The sequence below is a fragment of the Erythrolamprus reginae genome, chromosome 1, assembly GCF_031021105.1.
Source record: "Erythrolamprus reginae isolate rEryReg1 chromosome 1, rEryReg1.hap1, whole genome shotgun sequence".
NCBI classification, from domain to species: domain Eukaryota; kingdom Metazoa; phylum Chordata; class Lepidosauria; order Squamata; family Dipsadidae; genus Erythrolamprus; species Erythrolamprus reginae.
The window spans coordinates 391859719-391882307 of record NC_091950.1 but is presented as its reverse complement, the minus strand read 5'-3'; the positions used below and the strand labels follow the sequence as shown (position 1 = coordinate 391882307).

General features: G+C 40.3%; 1 protein-coding gene across 1 annotated transcript in view; it reads left to right on the top strand.

Moving 5' to 3' along the window:
- Positions 1-22589, top strand: part of SCARA5 (scavenger receptor class A member 5) — a 155483-nt gene that overhangs the window by 25317 nt on the left and 107577 nt on the right. Inside the window, exon 3 of the mRNA XM_070741887.1 lies at positions 13912-14040. Within this exon, the coding sequence (XP_070597988.1) occupies positions 13912-14040 (129 nt within the window). The remainder of the gene's footprint in view (positions 1-13911; positions 14041-22589) is intronic.

Here is a 22589-nt window from a genome sequence, read left to right as displayed (position 1 = left end):
TATACCAGACCTATCATATATTGCTTTCTGTTTTGTTCCTAAAAAGCCCCCTTGGAGGGGAGAATCCCCATCGTATTAAATGCTTTCTTAGGCCAGATTTCTCAACCTTGGAAGCTTTAACATGGGCGGACTTCATCTTCATCCAGAATTCCCCAGCCAGCATTTTAAAGTTGCTAGGGTTAAAGAAACCACAGTCTTAAACTAGGCATAAGGGATGTCCCCATTACAGCGCAACCCCATATGTTTTTAGAAACAGGCAGCAGTATCTAGGTCAGAAGGAGATCTCGAAGTTGCCAAATGAGGTGAAAATTTGCCTTTGGGGAGACTCTCCCATTTATTCTGAGAAAGCCAGAGCAGCAGCTGCAATGGTGAATTTATGCGAGGGAAAAACCCTTCCTGGGATGTAGCCAACAAGTCCCACTTAATTTTCAATCTGTTCAAAACAACGTTAAATTCAAATTAGGGCATGGAAGGAAATACAGAGGTCTCTGAAAATCTTCAGCAGAGCAAAACCTATTAATTCAGCTTTCTTCCAGTCTAGAAACTTCTATTCCAAAATGGTGGGCCACCTGAAGTGGGTTATGATTTCAGATTCAGTCAGAAGGAGAGAGAAAGTCTGTTTCCCAAAAGAAAAACCATCTTTGTATCTAACAATATTGATGTCAATGAAGCAATTTCATGTTGCATGTCTTTATAGTTGTTGCTAAAGATAACGCAGGAATTACAGTAATATATGCAATCACATCAGATACAGCTTGTTTTTTTATAACAAATAACAACAACAGAGTTGGAAGGGACCTTGGAAGTCTTCTAGTCCAACCCCCTGCTTAGGCAGGAAAACCTACAATACTTCAGGCAGATGGTTATCCAACATCTTAAAAACTTCCAGTGTTGGAGCATTCACAACTTTTGGAGGCAAGCTGTTACATTGATTAATTGTTCTGTCAGGAAATTTCTCCTTAGTTCTGTTCTGTCGGGCTCTCTGGTAGACTCCTCCCAAAAATTCACAGGTACAAATTTCAGACACACACACGTTTGAAAATTCAAAACAATGTTCTTTATAATGAAAAGTCACTTAAACCAAGCCCTCTTTTGGTATAGCAAAGAGCACTCGTCTCCAAACAGACTGGTAATTTATACAAGTCCCTTATCAGTTCTGTGATACTTACCTTGCAGCTGTGAGGCAATTCACAGTCCTTCTTCTTTCAGAAAGTGAAACACACTTTGCTCTGGTTTAGTTTCAAAGCGGGGAAAAATCAGCACACAAAAGGTCAAAGTCAGTAAAGCAGTCATGAAACACAACGATCAGATAATTTTCCACAATGGCCAAACCCACAGGCTGCTATTTATAGCAGCCTCACTAATTACCACAGCCCCACCCAACCACAGGTGGCCTCATTTTCTTTGATAATAATCTCTCAGTTGTTGTTGCCTATGCATCGCTCTCCGCATGCCTGGCTGTATCATTAACACTTGTTCTGAATCCAAGGAGGAGCTAGATAATTGATCTCCTTCTGAGCTGTCTGCCACACTCTCCTCCTCCCTGTCACTCATGTCTTCTTGGTCAGAGGAGCCTTCATCATCAGATTCCACGGGGGGGGGGGGGGGGAAACAGGCCTGCAGCATGTGGATGTCTCCCCCACTTCCATAGTCCTTGGGGCAGGAGCTGGGCCAGAGCTAACCACAAGTTCTAAGTTACTTCTCTCCTTGTTTAGTTTCCACATGTTTCTTCTTGTTCTACCCTCAGGTGCTTTGAAGAATAGTTTGACACCCTCATTTGTGGCAACCCCTGAGATACTGGAACACGGCTATCATGCCTCCCCTGGTCCTTCTTTTCATTAAACTAGCCATGCCCAGTTCCTGCAATTGTTCTTAATATATTTTAGCCTTCAGTCCCCTAAATATCTTTGTTGCTCTTCTCTGCACTCTTATACATCTGTTCTCTTCAGCTGGTCAACATGGCATCTCCAAATCTCATCAGGAGCAATATTTATGGAATAAGCTATAACATGGCTGTGGGAGTCATAACTACTTTGAATGTTTTAAGCACACTTTTGTAAGATTTGTGTCACAGGTGTTAGCAATAGCACTTTTTAAAAGAGCCAGCAAATTGCCCCCACAGTCCGGGTCCTCATTTTACCCACCTCGGAAGAAGGGAAGGCTGAGTCAACCTTGAGCCGGTGATGAGATTTGAACCGCTGACCTGCAGATCTAGCTTTAACTGTTTAACTTTAAGTATATTTGGGCTATATCTATTTTATTGGAATGCTTTCCTCCAATAAGGTTAACAAAACTGTTTTCGGTTCTATAAGAGTGGATTAAAAATAACTTTACGATAATCTCAGCCCTGGACAATTTTATTGTATAGCATGGCTATGGCCTGCTGGCTCCAATCAATTTTTAAAATAATTGTCCCAGCTTTCTTCAATCTACTTCCATTTCTATCTTTTTAAAAATATGATACATGGTCATTCATTGTGAAAATTGGATGTGGCATTTTCCTGTGATAGCCTTTAACCTCAAATGTGTCAATGCCTTTTCTTGGAATATCTCCTCCAGGCTCTTTGACTCAGCCTTCCATCCTTCTGAGGTGGGTAAAATGAGGACCCAGATTATTGGGTGTTGTGTCCAGAGGACAGTTAGGCCTTGTACCCGCCCCATATTCCTTGGGCGGGAAAATACTATAATGTGATTGGTTGGCTCAGCCTGGCAGCTCGGCATATATATAGCTGCCAGGCACGGCCATGTTGTCTTTGTTCAGTTCTGTAAACCGTTACTCCTCGTTAAATAAAGAACCGTTACTTACCCCAAGAGTGCAGTCCTTCATTCAGCAAGGATTTAACATCTGGCGACGAGGAAACGTGCACCAGAATAAAAGGTAATCAAGGGAAACCCCGCTGAACTTTCCCTGATGCTTCTGTAAACTGCTTAGAGTGGGCTGTAAAGCACTGTGAAGCGGTATATAAGTCTAAGCGGTATATAAGTCTTTCTTTCAGAAGAGTCTGAAGGCCAGGCTCTGCCAAATTGCATGGGAGTCACCAAAAAGCAAGCAAATTTGGGATTGGTTAGCGCCTTGATGGGCCTTTCCCTGCCCTTTTAACTTTAATTATTATATGCTTGTTTTAACTGGTTTCTTTTTACCGAATAATAATATTTTTATATAGTTTTATGTTTTAATTGTACAACTTCCAGAATCACTCTGTGAGTGAGATGGGCAATGTCAGGCTCCAAAAAAACCAAGAAAGAGACAATGAGATTTTTCTAAGCAGTTTCCTTTATTTTTCCTCTATTTTCCCTCACCAATAGACAGAAACTTTGCCAAACCAAAGCAGGCTGTGTGCACCATAAAACATACTCTGGGAACTATTAGAGAAGATCCATCTTAACTCTCTTTCTCTCACACAAATTATCTAAACTGCTCTGTTTTTTGTTTCCCTCCCTCTTGGGAATCTGGACAGCACAGGCAGTATATAAATTTGACAAACAAAGTAAATAAAGACCCCCCCCCCCAATTATTCTTGGCAGTATTATTGATAAACAGTGTAGCTCATAAACTGACAATATAGATCCAACCCACTGATTGCTTCCTTAGTCAGTGATGCCCCAAAATTCTGGCCCATCTGTTTTCACAACATCTAAGTCCATTATATCTTGCGGGTTATTATAGATTACAGTTGCATGTGTCACTTAGATGGTAATCATAGTTCCCTCTAAGCTGAGCAGTGAGCAATCGCTCACTTAAAAATCATCATCAACTCAGAGTTTTCCAAACCTGCCCAGAAGCCAAGAGGGAAAGAGTGAGAGGGAAGGAGAGAGAGAGTAAGAGAGTAAGAGAGAGAAACAGATAGAAAAAAGAGAGGAAGGAAAAGAGAAAGAAAAAGAATGGGAGCAAGGAAGAGAGAAAGAAAATCAAAATCTAGTTTGAAACTAGCTCAACTATTTAAGTGGCATTTTGATATTGATAGAGTTGCCCTATTATGAGCTCACTGTTATAGACACAGTACAGTATTTTATTTTGAAATTCTCTGAGGTAAAACAGGGTGGGTTTTTTATTTGTTTGTTTGTTTGTTTGTTTGTTTATTATTTCTGTGCCGCCCAGTCCCGAAGGGACTGCCGCTCAGACACTATACTTTTCCACCCCCCCCCAAAAAAAAAATTAGAGGAAACACTGATGGTAATAATCTTTTTTCCAGCATAGGTGCTGTGGTAGTGCCGTGATTAGGATTCAGTATTGAAGAGTAGTTCTGCGGACTGCTAGCAGTTCGATTCTCATCACTTCAAGGTTGACTCAACCTTCCATCCTTTTTAGGTTGGTAAAATGAGGAGCCACATTGTTGGGGGCAAGATGTTGACATTTAGAGAGGGCTGTAAAGCACTGTGAAGCGATATATAAGTCTAAGGGCTATTGCTACACGTTGCTTTAGTTCAAGTTGCAAATTGCATTTCTGTTTGCTTTAGTTTAGCATCTCTGAAATACTGCTCAGATTTATGATGTGGTATAACTCATACAGCCAAACCAGTGTCTGATGTGGTTGTGCCATTCACATATGGAATTACTTTAACATATGGTATGAACTGTATTGCTGGTCTCATTTGATGATTTCTTTTTTGGCTATAAGTTTCCAGGTTATCTATTCTTGTTTCATTTCATTATAAAGTTATTTATCGATGGGACACACCACTGCAGAACTTTTAAAGTAGTTGCTTAGCAGTTTATTTTTAACAAATAGAGTGATACCTTTACTTACGAACTTAATTTGTTTCCTGACCAGGTTCTTAAGTAGAAAAGTTTATAAGAAGAAGCAATTTTTCCCATAGGAATCAATGTAAAAGCAAATAACGCGTGCCATTGGGGAAACCGCAGGAGGGTTTTTCTTGTCTAGAAAAGTTTGTAAGTAGAGGCATTCTTAGGTAGAGGTACCACTGTACTTGGCTTTTTGCTCAGTGACAAGATCATTTCCTGCATTTTCTACATATTTTTCCTTTAAATCAGTATCGAACTGGTATCTGTGAATCCCTGCCACATGGTAGCCTTTTTATTTTGGTATTTTATTGTTTGTATGCTATGGAAAGTTTTTTCCTATTTGTTTTTACTGCCAACTGCTTCTTATGGTGTCTCCAACAGCAGCTTCCACAGAGATAGCGCTGTCAAATACTTTCTAAAAACCTTAATTTTCGTAATGTTTTTGAAAGCTTAAGCATTCCAGAGACAAGCTGATCTTTCAATGTATCACTTAGCCAAATTCTCAGTGCTGAGATAGCGTTTTAAATTTAGCTGATATGCTGCCAAAAAACCTCTCTTTTTTTCTTTCTCCTCATAAAATTGTGAAGTGTTTTCATCCATACTAAGTATGGTCCCAAATGTTCCTGAGTTATTCTTTCTAGAACTTCAAAAATGAATTGCAAGGGACTTTATATGGCTACGCTTTTCAAATAGCTGCCTTGTTTGCCTCTATTAATCCTCAACAGGCATCAATATTGGCAAATATTTAATTGCCTCAAAAAAATGTTCAAGTCCCTTGGTAGTTACTGTCCTGTCATCCATACCACAATTAAGCATATGCAGAATCCCCTAAAGGGCACTGATTGGGGAAGTCTGGGAATTGAAGTACTCACTTCTTAAAAAAAGCACCTGAATGCTAGTTATCATTATTATTATTATTTATTAGATTTGTATGCCGCCCCTCTCCGAAGATTCGGGTCGGCTCACAACAGTAATAAAAACAATATAGTAGTGGAACAAATCTAATATTAAAAAAACATATAAAACCCTATCATTATTAAAAAAAAAAACCAAACAGCACATTCATACCAAACATAAAACAAAATATTAAAAAGCCTGGGAGAAAGGTGTCTCAACTCCCCCATGCCTGGCGGTATAAGTGAGTCTTGAGTAGTTTACGAAAGACAGGGAGGGTGGGGGCAGTTCTAATCTCCGGGGGGAGTTGGTTCCAGAGGGCCGGGGCTGCCACAGAAAAGGTTCTTCCCCTGGGGCCCACCAAATGACATTGTTTAGTTGACGGGACTCGGAGAAAGCCAACTCTATGGGACCTTATCGGTCGCTGGGATTCGTGCAGTAGCAGGGGGTTCCAGAGGTACTCTGGTCCAATGCCATGTAGGGCTTGAAAGGTCATGACCAACACTTTGAATTGTGAACGGAAACTGATCAGCAGCCAATGCAAGCCATGGAGTGTTGAAGAAATGTTGGCGAATCTTGGAAGCCCCGCGATGGCTCTCGCGGCTGCGTTCTGCACGATCTGAAGTTTCCGAACACTTTTCAAAGGTAGCCCCATGTAGAGAGCATTGCAGTAATCGAACCTCGAGGTGATGAGGGTATGAGCGACTGTGAGCAATGACTCCCTGTCCAAATAGGGCCGCAACTGGTGCACCAGGTGAACCTGGGCAAACCTATCATCTCACGAGCTCCATTTTTGCTGGCAGAGGCACCGCAGGCTGATCCTTCACTGTTTCCAGGGCAGCTGTGTCGGCCAGATCTAAGCAGCCCATGGGATGAATCTGGCCCATGTACCTTGAGTTTGACACCCCTGCTTTAGGACATTTCAACCGTTGTAAATACATGGTAGTTGCTAAACACCTGCATTTTGATCACGTGACCATTGGGGACAGTGTGATGGTTGTAGGTCATTTTCCCCCAGTGCTGTTGTAGCTGTTGCCAAACAAATGGTTTTAGTCAAGAACTACCTGTAATCGATCAATAACTAATATACAAAACACCTGTTGCATAAGGGCAATTTGGAATGAATTGTTTGGATGGTTACTTGAATTTGCATCGGCCTTTTTTAAAATCAGGGTCAGTGGCTTGTAAAAATGGGGTCTCTATTTCTGGGTTTTCTTGTCTGAAAATTTGTTTCTTCATCAAAAGTCTTTTCTTTACCAGATGCATTAACATACCGTTTATAAAGTTGGATACTGTACCTCTGTAAACCATTACAAAGCCAGTCTTTCCTTAAAAAATTCTCCTCTTTATTTTCTTCCCATTTTGAAAATAAATGTTGCTTCTTTGCAGCATTCTATGGCCAATCTTCGCTCAGGAACTTTTGTGTTGGATTCCTGCTATTGGAGGATAGGTTTGTAAAACATTTATCATGTCAAATACATTTTTTATATTAAAAAGCATGTTTTGCAAGCATTCTTTTTAAATGCTTCTTTGTGAGCAATTTTTTTACTTTCTCAGCTGTAAAGTCTAGATACTAACGTTCTGACCATTCTCCTTGTTACTGTGCTTATGAGTTGCTGAGAATCCCTTGCCAAAGTAATGTCACCCTTTTTTGGGGTGGAAAACAACTGTATTCCACCAAAAGACAACAAACATTGATCCTAAATTGAAATCATTTTTGGAAATTCCTTATAGCAAAATAGTTTCTTACTTCTTCATGTCCCTATTCTATATTAATTCTCTGGTTGTGAAATTTATTTCAGAAAAATAACTTAGCTTCACAACAATCCTGAGACAGAACCACTAGGAATAAGTAACCTGTAGGCATGATCCTTTTTTGAAAGGCACCTGGATTTTCTTTGTTTCTATTTGAAGACGTCATCTGTAATATACACTGCTCAAAAATAAAGGGAACACTTAAACAACACAATATAACTCCAAGTAAACTTCTGTGAAATCAAACTGTCCACTTAGGAAGCAACACTGATTGACATTCAATTTCACATGCAGATGTGCACATTCAACTTTGTACAGAACAAAATATTCAATGAGAATATTTCATTCATTCAGATCTAGGATGTGTTATTTGAGTGTTCCCTTTATTTTTCCCCAGCATCATAGATTTGGGCAAAGGAAGAAGAAAAATCTACTTTGCAAATATGTACAAAAATCAGTCAAGGGGAACAGATTGGCGTTGTGGCCAAAGACACAAAGGAAGGCTAATCTGATGGAGCATGTTTCATTTTATAATATTTCTATCCAGATTTTCCTATCCCTATATTCTGTCTGGATACCCTAAAGGATATTTTAGATTTATTATTAGAATCAGAAAGGGCCTTGTAGATCATCTAATCCAATCCTTCTGCTCAAGCAGGCGCTCCTATACCATTCGAGACAGATGGCAGTCCAATCTGCCCTTGAAGGTCGCAAGTGATGGGTCTCCCACAACCTCTGTCAGCAAGCTGTTCCACTGGTTGAACGGTCTCACCATCAGAAAGTTTCTCCTCATTTCCAGGTTGAATCTCTCCTTGGTCAACTTCCATCCATTATTCCTTGTTTGGCTTTCTGGTGCAATGGAGAAAAGCCTGAGTCCTCTCCTCTTAAATATCTTAAAATATTTATTTATTTATTTATTTATTTATTAGATTTGTATGCCGCCCCTCTCTGAAGATTCGGGGCGGCTCACAACAGTAATAAAAACAATATAGCAGTGGAACAAATCTAATATTAAAAAACATATAAAACCCTATCATTATTTAAAAAAACCAAACAGCACATTCATACCAAACATAAAGTATTAAAAAAAGCCTGGGGGAAAGGTGTCTCAACTCCCCCATGCCTGGCGGTATAAGTGAGTCTTGAGTAGTTTATGAAAGACAGGGAGGGTGGGGGCAGTTTTAATCTCAGGGGGGAGTTGGTTCCAAAGGGCCAATGCAAGTCACAGAGTGTTGAAGAAATGTGGGCGAATATTGGAAGCCCCACGATGGCTCTCGCGGCTGCGTTCTGCAGGATCTGAAGTTTCCGAACACTTTTCAAAGGTAGCCCCATGTAGAGAGCATTGTAGTAATCGAACCTCGAGGTGATGAGGGCATGAGCGACTGTGAGCAATGACTCCCTGTCCAAAAAGGGCCACAACTGGTGCACCAGGTGAACCTGGGCAAACGCCCCCCTCGCCACAGCCAAAATATGATGTTCCAATGTCAGCTTTGGATCGAGGAAGACGCCCAAGTTGCGATCCCTCTCTGAGGGGGTTAGTAGTTCTCCCCCCCCAGGGTAATGGATGGACAGATGAAATTGTCCTTGGGAGGCAAGACCCACAGCCACTCTGTCTTGTCTGGGTTGAGTTTGAGTTTGTTGACACCCATCCAGGCCCCAACAGCCTCCAGGCACCGACACATCACTTCCACTGCTTCGTTGACTGGAAATGGGGTGGAGATGTATAACTGGGTATTATCGGCGTATTGATGATACCTCACCCCATGCCCTTGGATGATCTCACCCAGCGGTTTCATGTAGATATTAAATAGCAGGGGCGAGAGAACCGACATCTTATTTAAAAGTATTTAAGTATCTTATTTAAAAGTATTTAAATATCTTATTTAAATGTATTTAAATATCTTTTAAAAATGAATTTAAATATCTTATTTAAAAGTATTTAAACATCTTATTTAAATGTATTTAAACATCTTATTTAAATGTATTTAAATATCTTATTTAAATATATTAAACATCTTAAAGAAGATTCAGTCTAAAAATGACTAGACCACCCCAGAGTAAATTCTGTTTGCCTGTTGCACTTGTGACCAAGACTCGAAGGGAGGCTATGTTTTGTGTTAATCTAAACTTGAATCAGTTTACGCAATGGCAAGAATTGATGACTCACTCCTTGGATAACTAGGAAAGATGGGTACATGTCAAACCTGAATCTAATGTAGGACTATTGGCAGATCTCTTTGGAAATAACTTCAAGGGATAAAAAATGCCTTCAGTGTCCCACAGGGACTATTCTATTTTATGTGGATGCTATTTGGATTTCATGGGCCTTTGCAATTTTCTGGAATTTGATGGATTATTTTCTCTTAGGCCAAGGAAAGTTTTGTAACGCCTACATCAACCACCCGAATGCAATTTGAGCTAGAAGAAATGTCTGTCCCAGAATTGCCATATCTAATTCTAGATGACCGAGTGTCAAGTCTTTGGCAACTGCTTACAACCAAAAAAAAAAAAAAAGCAAGATGCTCCCTGCATCTTTTTTAACCAGATTGAAAGTTGAAAGAGAACAAGGCTAAAGAAATCTTAGTAAATTGGTATGTTTTGTTTGGCACCACTTTACCTTGAAATTTATTCTGCTGGAACATTTTCTTGCTAACCATCCTTTTTTTTGGGGGGGGGGGGGACACTACAAGAGTTTTCATGATCTTGCAAACATCCACCCTTTTTACTGACCTCTGAGAAGCCAATTGTACCTACTGGTAATTTGATCATTAATTTTAGAAAAGTGCTATCTTGTTCTCAGTGAACCACATTTTCTTGGCTAGATAGGGAATATGTGAGAAATTGGATTCCGTATTCTCAAAACATCTGTTAGAAATTGGAATTAATTTATTAATTTATTAATTTATTAATTTATCAATTTATCAATTTATCAATTTATCAATTTATCAATTTATTAATTTATTAATTTATTAATTTATTAATTTATTAATTTATTAATTTATTAATTTATTAATTTATTAATTTATTAATTCCAATACATAATACACATTGAAGAGAATAGATATGTAGTAATATAACTAAAGAAACGAATAGAAGAAAAAATATAAAAGTATAGGTGGACAAATTTGAAAGGAAGAAAAGATAAATGAGATAAGGAGAGACAATTGGACAGGGGACGGAAGGCACACTGGTGCACTTATGCACGCCCCTTACTGACCTCTAAGGAACCTGGAGAGGTCAATCGTCGTTAGTCTAAGGGAAAAATGTTGGGGGTTAGGGGTTGACACTACTGAGTCAGGTAATGAGTTCCACGCTTCGACAACTCGGTTGCTGAAGTCATATTTTTTACAGTCAAGTTTGGAGCGGTTAATATTAAGTTTGAATCTGTTGCGTGCTCTTGTGTTGTTGCGATTGAGGCTGAAGTAGTCATTGACAGGTAGAACGGAATCCCAGTGGAAGCAGATTATCTGGGATCCTGCTATTCAAGATTCAGAGTGGATTATTGGAATGCAAACACCATTGATTGCCCATTGGGACACGGATGGAAGAATGCAGTTGCCTGGTTCCAGTCAGACATCTCAGCAGCTTTCAGTACTATTAACCATGTAATTGGTTCAGCTTCCAGGGCTGGGATTTGAACTGTTTTGCAATATTTCCTCCTCTACCAGAATGCTTTAGCTAGTTGTTGCAGACCAGAGGAATGGTGCGTGAGGCTTGGTTACTCCAGTGTGGGTACTTCAAGGCTCAGTGCTCCCCCCCCACTATTTAACATCTGTATAAACCTGGAGGTCAGCTACCGTTTTGGGGATGAGATGCAGTCAGTTATGCATTACCAATCTGGGGCAAACCAAAGATACTGGAAAGAAAAGCTTGGATTGATATCTCAATGAGGCAGAAAAAGCACAAATTTGCTGCAAGACTGAACTGCTATAATTGGCCCTGATAGTTATTTTGGACAACATCATGCTTGTCTTAAAGAAGCTCCTGCACCACTCTTCCTTGGGTAAAAGAGAGGTCAGTATGGTCTTTGCTGGAAGCATGTTTGGCTGGAAGAAAAGTTATGATGTTACCTGTACTGGAATCCTCCAGCAATGGTAAATGATGCTTTAATCATAAGAACATAAGAAGAGCCATGCTGAATCAGGCCAAAGCCCATCGAGTCCAGCATTCTGTGTCACACAGTGGCCCACCAATTGTCCATGGGGATCTTGAGCAGAAAGAGAAGGCAAAACCCTCCCTTTCCCTTGACCCCCAACAAATGGTACCCAAGATAATCCTGCCTGCCTCAACCAACACTTGGACATCCATTTCAATAACTACTGATACACTTGGCATCCATGAATCTGCCTAATCCTGTCTTGAAGCTATCCAGGCTGACAGCTGTCATGACCTCTTCTGGAAGTGAATTCCATAAACCAATGATCAATCATGCTTTGACTGGGTTACTATAATGTCCACTACAAGGAACAACCTTTGAAAAAATTGCAACTGGTGACATGAATCCCACAATGCATCAGTTCTACCATTGCAAGCTAACATCTCTCTTGTGAACCCATTGCACAGGTTGTCAATAGGCCTCCAGATTCAATTCAGATGTTGAGTTATATCAGAGTTTCTTATATCAGCAGCTTTAAGAGGGATGGACTTCAACTCCCAGAATTCCCTAGAATTCCTTCGCTGGAATTCTGGGAGTTAATGTCCACACACCTTAAAGTAGCCAAGGTTGAGAAATACGTATATAATCTTATATGGCAGAGGATCTGGTTACATTGGACCCTGCCTTGCCAAAATTACTTTTGTCTGTCAAGGGAAGCATCTCAGAAAGCACTGCTAAGAATCTCCACCCCCTTAATAATACAGTAAGACCTCATCTATCGCTGGTGTTACGTTCCAGACCCAGCTGCGATAGGTGAAATCCGCGATGGGGAATTTATCGACTAATAGTACTTATTTAAGTATTTATATTGTAATTGTTTGGTAAGTTTTCATTGTTTTAAGTGTTTATAAACTCTTCCCACACAGTATTTATTTTAGATACAGTATTTAAATACAGTATTTACAATTTTAGATATATATTTTTTGAAAAACCTGCCGATCGAGTTCCGCTGGCTGTTTAAATCTGCCGATCGACTTCCTCAGAAACCCGCGAACCAACGAAGATCCGCGAATGATTTTTCTCATTAATATTTCTTGAAAACCCGCGATGAAGTGAAGCCGCAGTAGGTGAAGCGCAGTATAACGAGGGATTACTGTAGTTCTTTTAGAAAACATTTGTTTCGTACGTTTCATCTTTGTAAGAAGCATGTTGTCAAGCTATCATTGACCTGTGTCGCATCTGTACCATCCCAGAATCCATGATAGTCCCACTGGGGAATCAGTGCTTGGAGGTAGAACATCTACTCTGTCTGTAGAAAACCCAACTTCAGTTTTTGGCATGTTCTGATGAAAAGGATCAGTAGCAGCCATTGAAGGGCTCCACTTATCTTTTCCTACTGGTACTAGGATCCCGAGGCCGGCGCATGTGCCTGCACTGGCCTCCGACGCCCACTAAAAAGTCCTATTGGATCGCTGATCCCAGTCATTCTGGGTGGGGCCCATTACTGGTAGCAGCTAAAAGGAAAAAACTTTTACTGTTGAAGTAATAAGGTAGCAAGATAAGTAAGTAGGTGGATGGTACTGCAGGATGAGCAAAACATTGCATAGATCATGGATAAACTGGAATTAAGCGGTTGCTTGGTCTTCATCTTGACAAGAACTTATGGTCCCAAAAGTTATTTATTTATTTATTTATTTAATTTATTTCTTTCTTTGTTTGTTTGTTTGCTTGCTTGCTTACTTACTTACTTACCTACTCATTAATCAATCAATCAATCAATCAATCAATCAATTAATCAATTAATTAATTAATTAATTTGTTGGATTTATATGCCACCCCTCTCCGAGGACTCGGGCCGGCTTAAAACATATAAAATGAAACAATAAAATACAGCAGGCTAAATCCAATTAATTAAAACTAAATAAACTACTCTAAAATCCTTAATTATATTAAAAATCAATAATACCCATTCAAACAACAACCATACGTAACATTCATCGGCCAGGGGGCTAGAATCTAATCGGCCCAAGCCTGGCGGTATAAATGATCTTTAAACTTTTACGTAAGGTGTGGAGGGTGGGGGCAGTGCGAATCTCCAGAAGGAGCTGATTCCAGAGGGCCGGGGCCGCCACAGAGAAGGCTCTCCCCCCTGGACCACGCCAAGCGACATTGTCCAGTTGACAGGACCTGGAGAAGGCCAACTCTGTGGGACCTAACAGGTCGCTGGGATTCATGTGTCAGAAGGCGGTCCCACATTTAATCTGGCCTGATGCCATTTAGGGCTTTATAGGTCATTACCAACACTTTGAATTGTGTCCGGAAAGCAATCGGCAGCCAATGCAGTTATGATCAAGATGCTAGTTGTATTCACAATGACCATTACAAAATTTCAAACGTATCACATCCAATTATTTTCTTACAGGCCCAGGCAGCAAGAAGAAAGCTTCAGGACCCTGTGGCCATATAGGATCCTTGACTGCTCTCAGATATGCTGTGGTTGGTCTCTACTTGCTGGTGTTCCTGATCTTTGTGGGACTTTTTATCCTAGCAGGTAAGAATCAGACCTATATTGGAGTGGCTGCTGGTCAAAAAAAGAGTTCCAAAACTTTTTGCCGAGCAGGAGTGTCTTGTCCTCTCGTTCCTGTCTATCAAACAGATTGCCATTGGCTAATAAGAAGGCATTTAAGTTACACCCGGTTTAGCGCATAGAAAATTGGAGAAAAGGTTGCTGGTTCAAATAAATTGTGTAAAAATTGGGTATTTATTATTTATTATTTTTTTATGCTGCCTCTCTCTCCTATAAAGTGAATCTGGGTAGTTTGCAAGCTGTAAAATATACAGGGAGAGAAATATTTGCTGCTATCTGAGATCATCCAGGGGCATGGGGTGAGGTGTCATCAGTACGCTGATGATACCCAGTTGTACATCTCCACCCCATGTCCAGTCAGCGAAGCAGTGGAAGTGATGTGCCAGTGCCTGGAGGCTGTTGGGATCTGGATGGGTGTCAACAGGCTCAAACTCAACCCTGACAAGACGGAGTGGCTGTGGGTCCTGCCTCCCAAGGGCAATTCCATCTGTCCGTCCATTATCCTGGGGGGGGGAATTATTGACCCCCTCGGAGAGGGTCCGCAACTTGGGCGTCCTCCTCAATCCACAGCTAACATTAGAGTACCGTCTTTCAGCTGTGGTGAGGAGGGCGTTTGCCCAGGTCCGCCTGGTGCACAAGTTGTGGCCATATTTGGACTGGGGGTCACTGCTCACAGTCACTCATGTCCTCATCACCTCGAGGTTCAACTACTGCAATGCTCTCTACATGGGGCTACCTTTGAAAAGTGTTCGGAAACTCCAGATCGTGCAGAATGGAGCCACGAGAGCTATCGTGGGGCTTCCAAGATCTGTCCACGTTTCGTCAACACTCCATGGCCTGCACTGGTTGCCGATCAGTTTCCAGTCACAATTCAAAGTTCTGGTAATGACCTATAAAGCCCTACATGGCATTGGACCAGAATACCCCCGGGACCGCCTTCTGCCGCACGAATCCCAGCGGCCAATCAGATCCCACAGAGTTGGCCTTCTCCGGGTCCCGTCGACTAAACAATGCCGTCTGGTGGGACCCAGGGGAAGGGCCTTCTCTGTGGCGGCCTCAGCCCTCTGGAACCAACTCCCCCCGGAGATTCGAATTGCCCCTACTCTTCCCGCCTTCCCCAAGATGTTGAAGACCTATCTATGTTGCCAGGCATGGGGGGAATAATTATCTCTTACCCCCACTACCACCTTTTTTTCTTGACTGTAATACATGAGAATTGTATGATTGTGCAGTAATGATTGTTTTTAATATTTATGGGTTTTAAATTTCGTTTTTAATTTATATTGGATTTGTACTCTGTATATTGTATTTTTCTTGTTGTGGGCCGCCCCGAGTCTTCAAAGAGGGGCGGCATACAAATCTATTAAATATATAATATATAATATATACCTAGGACTGAACTCTCAAGCTTCTGAACGGGAGGCAGTTAGCGTCACCATCAGGCCACCACAACACTCATCATTACACCTACAACTCTTCCCCCAAATTCTATTTTTTGGCAGTGGTACTGGCAGATCCACTGGATCCTCAGCAACAATTATGCATTACTCTATTATCTTCAGTTTAAGAACTACTGGCTTAAAAGCTTTCTAATACAGTAATTAGAAAAAAATGGACCAAATAGACACTGAATTAAAGCGGCAAGGACAGAAAATAAGACATATTGTTTCCAAATATTCCAGTCTGTTTCAATCAGGTCCACTTAATCAACATCCTTGTCTTCATACTTTCTGCTCTCTTTTTTCTGTTCTTGTCACTGTCAAAGAGGATTTGGAATAGAGGTACAGACAGATAAAGATGTAAAGAAATAACTCAGTGATGTTCATCAGACTGACAAGGATATCTCGGTTCCAATATTCCGACAATAAGCTGAGTGAGATTTGTGGGTGACCACAAACCAACCCCAAGAGATTTGGCACTCCATCTCTGGATTTGTGGATTGGGAAGCTGCCACTGTAACACATTTCCAGAATATCTGGAAAGATACAAGTCAAAACTCTATTTCTGCTAAGAATAATTAATAATAATAATAATAATAATAATAATAATAATAATAATAATAATAATAATTTATTAGATTTGTATGCCGCCCCTCTCCGACGGAGCGCTCACAATAGAACAATACACAATATACAAATCCAATAGTTAAAAACAATTTAAAAAACCCTTATAACAATAATCATACCACTCAAATAAACCATACATAAATTATAACAGCTAAGGGGTATATTAATTTCCCCATGCCTGGCAACATAGATGAGTTTTCAGGAGTTTACGAAAGGCAAGGAGGGTGGGGGCAGTCCTAATCTCCAGGGGGAGTTTGTTCCAGAGGGCTGGGGCCGCCACAGAGAAGGCTCTCCCCCTGGGCCCTGCCAGACGACATTGTTTAGTCCACGGGACCCGGAGAAGGCCAACTCTGTGGAACCTAATCGGCCGCTGGGATTCGTGCGGCAGAATATTGACCTCTCCAGGTTCCTAAGAGGCCAGTAAGGGGCGTACATAAGTGCACTGGTGTGTCTTTCGTCCCCTGTCCAATTGTCTTTCCTTTCTCTCACTTATCATATGTATTTTCTTTCTTTCATGTATCCTCTCCTCTAAATTCACTTTACTCTTATATATATATTACTACATGTCTATTTTTCTTCCTATGTATTTGTGTATTGGACAAATGAATAAATAAAAATAAAATAAATAAATATGAGCCCTTGCCTCAAAACCTCTGGGAATCTAAATATTTGTATGATGACCCATCAAGAAGAACCAATTTGCAGTTTAATTTATTTCCCCTTTCCTGAAATCCTATTCCAAAATGCTGTTAAAGACGCTGAGGCATCTGCTGTTGCCAGTGTTGCATTGGAGCATTAACAGTCAACATTTTGACAAGCACATCACGGTAAAGCCCAAACAGAATTCAGAGTACATATTGTGCACATTCAATATAAGCTTCCCCCTTCATCTTAGAATAGCTTGCCTCAACCCTTCCATATCAAGAACAGTCATCAACACAGTGTGGAGGGAAAGTGTGCCTGGCCAAGCTATATACCCAAAGCAGACCCTTAGCTCAAGAACTGGCACCTCTAGGTACATGCTGAGGCCAACGTGCTAGCAGGATTCATGGATGATTGCAGCATAGCAGCTGACACTTGACATTAAATCTGACAATGAAAAGTTTGACATTTCAACACACAATAGTGGGTTGCTGACCTTCCCAACAGGTCCATTCTGTTCTTTCCTTCCTGCCAATGTGGGCCACGGAACTTCTGCCATTCCAGAATCTGCTCAGCTATGTGAATAAAATTAATAAACGGGATCAGAGAGTCAACAGTCAACAGATCATGAGGTGATGGAGAAGCAACCATCTATGAATAAATTCCTCCCTGTTAAATCATGGTTTGTTGGCTGACTAAATCATGCGAAGGCATATCTCATGGTTCACAAATGAAAATACTAGGCCCAGGCTGTATGCTGTGCCATCACGTTTCTTGGACAAAGCTGAATTGATGTGCACCCCAAAGAGCAATGGATTGGAGTCCCATTTCATACCAGCTGAAGACACCGTTTTCTAGCCTAGATAAACCATCCATTCACAGCACTGTTCCTTTCATCTCTGCTTTTGCTATCTTCTACTTCTATATTCCTTCTCTGAAAGTGAGACATCCACCACTTCCTTGGAAATCATGTAGGGGGCTGGCAATCCTGTATTGTAAACATTGCCCTAAAGCAGTGATGGCGAACCTTTTTTCCCTTGGGTGCTGAAAGTGCGAATGTGTGTGCTATCATGCAAGTGTGCGTGCCCACACCCATCATTCAATGCCCGGGGAGGCAGAAAACAGCATCCCCTGCCCCTGCAGAGGCACTCTGGAGGCCGGAAATAGCCTATTTCCTGACTTCTGGTGGGCCTAGTAGGCCCATTTTTTGCCTTCCTGAGGCTCCAGAGGCTTCTCCCACCCCCTCAGAGGCCTTCCAGAGACCTAAAAACAGACAAACAAACTATTTATATTTATATTTATATTTATATTTATATTTATATTTATATTTATATTTATATTTATATTTATATTTATATTTATATTTATATTTATATTTATATTTATATTTATATTTATATTTATATTTATATTTATATTTATATTTATATTTATATTTATATTTATATTTATATTTATATTTATATTTATATTTATATTTATATTTATATTTATATTTATATTTATATTTATATTTATATTTATATTTATTTATTTATATTGTTTTTATTTATATTGTTTATGTTTTTGTTTATGTTTTTGTTTATGTTTATGTTTATGTTTATGTTTATGTTTATGTTTATGTTTATGTTTATGTTTATGTTTATGTTTATGTTTATGTTTATGTTTATGTTTATGTTTATGTTTATGTTTATGTTTATGTTTATGTTTATGTTTATGTTTATGTTTATGTTTATGTTTATGTTTATGTTTATGTTTATGTTTATGTTTATGTTTATGTTTATGTTTATGTTTATGTTTATGTTTATGTTTATGTTCTGCCCTTCTCCAGTGGAGTCAGGCGGCATATAAGATAAAAACGATTACAAAATTTAAAATCCCCGAAAGACCATTAAAACCAAAATTCATCCGATACCACAAACATACTAACAGCCAGAGCAGAGTGTTCACACTCAATGGTCCTAGGCCTGCCAGCAAAGGTGTGTTTTTAAAGCCTTTCAAAAGGCCAGGAGGGTGGGGGGCAGTGCGAATCTCTGGGGGGAGTTGATTCCAGAGGACCGGAGCTAACACAATGAAGGCCCTGCAAGTGGGCATTGCCTGGCTGATGGGACCTGGAGAAGGCCGACTGTGGGATTTGACTGTCCGCTGGGATACATGAGGCAGGAGACGGTTCTGTAAGTACTCTGGTCCTAAGCCATGTAGGGCTTTATAGGTAATAAGCAACACTTTAAATTGTGTCCCTAGATCAATTAGTGGCCAATGCAGTTCCCTGATCAGTAGCCAATGCTCTTCCAGAGCCTCCGTGTGAGCCGAAAATCAGCTGGCCAGTGTGCACATGCGCACTGGAGTGAGCTAGGGCAGATATGGTTCCATGTGCCACCTATGGCATGCATGCCATAGGTTCACCATCCTTGTCCTGACGGGTCCATAGAGATAGCCACAGCTGTTTATTTTTTTGGGGGTTTTCAATCGTCCTATAGATGTTTTAATGCTGGGCAAACTGCCAATTGTGAGATTGTAGTAGGGAAAGAAATGAAACAGCAAATCATGTAGTCAGTGAAGGGCTGCAAAAATTTTTGCTACTACACTGTAGGCGTAGCTTATTGTGTGAGTGTGGTTTGATGGTCATGTGACTGGTTAGGAGTGGCTTGCTGGCCATGTGACCAGGCGGGAGTGGCTTGACAATCATGTGACCGGGGTGGCTTAAAGGTCATGTGACTGGGTGGGAGTGACTTACCGATCAAGATAAGTTTTCAAATAGGTGCTTGGACTCTTTTTTAGTTGATTAAATCACATTATTTGAATAGCCACAAAAAGAACAAATGATAGACAGCATTATTTGTTGAGGAGCACAGTAACATTTTAAGGATTTGTATTGAACCCACAAGGTTCAGTATGATAACAGATTAGGCAAGTAGCTCAATTTGCTTTAATTGCTATAAAATTTAATTATGTTTTAACCTCAGGGAACTATTCAACTTCTTTTACTGTTTTGTACTTATTCTTATATTTGTACCACTGTTGTAAGCCGCCCTGAGTCCTTTGGGATTGGGCGGCATAGAAGTCGAATAAATTAAAAAATAAATAAAAGTTCAGTTCTAGATAATGATTAAAATGATTAACGTGTTTATGGGTAAAAACATACTATTATTTCCTATTTTAAAAGTAATGAAGGATCAGACTAAGGTACTAGAGAAGGAAGAACAATAAAAAAAGCTATTAAGTAATCAATAAATAGTGCATAAACTTACTAACCCCCACTACGTCCCCCCCCCAGCAGCCCATCACTACATGTAGTACATTTGCCTAAATATTTTTTTTCCCATGCAAAGCATATGAAGCAGCTGGGTAATTTGGTAAGCAGTTCTCTATGCATTCAAGATCCAGGAAGCAGCTGTTCAGGGTTGTTGGTCAGAATGGCACTGGATGGGCGTTTGGTGTTAATTCACCAAACCAACCTAATCTGCCACTCAGATTAATGGCTTCATTTTCCCTAATGGAGTAATGAGAGGATGAGGGTAACATGTTCTCCACCTTGTTGTTTCTGCCAAAGGTGGCTTTATTTTTTTTAATCCCTTTGCAACATCTGATTGCAATCAGAATCAAGGCAGGAACTTTCCCCCTCCTAGGAGAGAGTATTGTGATGCCAAATTGTTATTTTTGTGTTTGCTTTCCCCCTCTCTCCCACCCCATGATGATTTCTCCCTCGAGGAAGGTAAATGAAATTAAATATGAAAACATCCGCCCACCCACCTCCCTAAAAATACTTCTAGGGAGGATGAAATTGCAATGTGCCTGGAATAGAAGGCCCCATTTTCCTAAGAAGAGAAACATGAGCATGAATCACGAACTAAGTCATCACGGTGGATTTATTTAGACCTGCTATTGAAATATGTACAATTCAAAAGAGCTCTTTTATAGCAATAGCTAGACTATACCAGCATTCTTCTCAATCATCATAGACACAACAGCTGGAAATGATGGGTGTTACGTACAATCTCAGACAATTGAAGTTGCAAAAAAACAGGCCTAGATAGTTTGGTCCATTTATCTCAACACTGCATACAGTGGTACCTCTACTTATGAACTTAATTCGTTTCCTGACCAGGTTCTTAAGTAGAAAAGTTTGTAAGAAGAAGCAATTTTCCCCATAGGAATCAATGTAGAAGCAAATAATGTGTGCGATTGGGGAAACTACAGGGGTGGTGGAGGCCCTGTTTCCTCCCAGGAGATTCCTAGAGGCCCCATGGAAGTTTCTCCCTGCCTTTTCCAGCCCTGTATCCTCCCAGGAGATTCCTAGAGAGGTCCCACAGAGGCTTCTCCACGCCTTTTCCGGTTCTGTTTCCTCCCGAGAGATTCCTAGAGAGGCCCCATGGAGGCTTCTCCCTGCCTTTTCCGGTTACAGTTTCAGAGGCTCGGGTTTGTAAGTGAAAAATGGTTCTTGAGAAGAGGCAAAAAAATTTTGAACACCTGGTTCTTATCTAGAAAAGTTCGTAAGTAGAGGCGTTCTTAGGTAGAGGTACCACTGTATCTACTTTAAAGGTTTCAGAGATCTTTCCCACTGCACCAACCTTACAGGCTGGAGAGAGAGATCCAACTTTTTTTGAGGGGTGGGGGTGGGAGTTGACAGTGGGGCCATTAGCAGAAACTAGCCTCAACAACTCTGTATTCCAAAATAGCATTTCAGTGAAGAATTGCATTAGAAAGCAGAGGAATGTTCTTTGAGAGTTAGCTTATGTGTTTCTCAAAGCCATTTGATAAATTGGCTTCTCTGGCCCACAAAATGTAAAGACCTGTTGGTATTATGGCCATTCTGTGAGAGAAAACCAGATGACCAAAATCCAGGAAACATCATAAGCATTTCAAGGCTGTTCCAAAGTGATTCCTAGGGTCAATCAGGACTGATTAGAATCTTGTGGTTTGCCCCTCAGAATAGATACATGTTGTCCAAATGATCCCAGCTGGACAAAGACCTCATTTGAGATAGCTCAAGTTTCCAGAAGTATTTATCCAAACCAGAAAGGAGCTACTAGAATAGAATAGAATAGAATAGAATTCTTTATTGGCCAAGTGTGATTGGACGCACATAGAATTTGTCTTTGGTGGATATGCTCTCAGTATACGTAAAAGAAAAGATACATTTGTCAAGAATCATGAGGTACAACACTTAATGATTGTCATAGGGATCAAATAAGCAATGAGGAAACAATCAATATTAATAAAAATCTTATGAATACAAGCAATGTTACAGTCATACAGTCATAAGTGGGAGGAAATGAGTGATAGGAATGATGAGAAAAAAACTATTAGTAATAGTAGTGCAGACTTAGTAACTTAGTAACTTAGTTTAACAGTGTCGAGGGAATTATTTGTTTAGCAGAGTGATGGCGTTCGGGAAAAAATGGTTCTTGTGTGTGCAGTGTTGCCTTGGTGTGCAGTTGCTCTGTAGCGTCATTTTGAGGGTAGGAGTTGAAACAGTTTATGTCCATAATGCGAGGGGTCAGTAAATATTTTCACAGCTTTCTTTTTGACTCATGCAATGGAAGGCAAGTTGGCAGCAATTGTTTTTTCTGCAGTTCTGATTATCCTCTGAAGTCTGTTTCTATGGGGTTGGGTTGCAAAACCAAACCAGACAGTTATAGTGGTGCAGGCGACAGACTCAATGATTCCTGTTTACTAGTCCCAGTAAATAGCTTACAAACTAGTATACGTGATCCCAAACAAAGGAAATCAAAGAAGGCTGTTGACATTGTGCATTGAAATAAAACTAAGAAACAGATTCCTCGATCAAAAGCGAGTTACAAA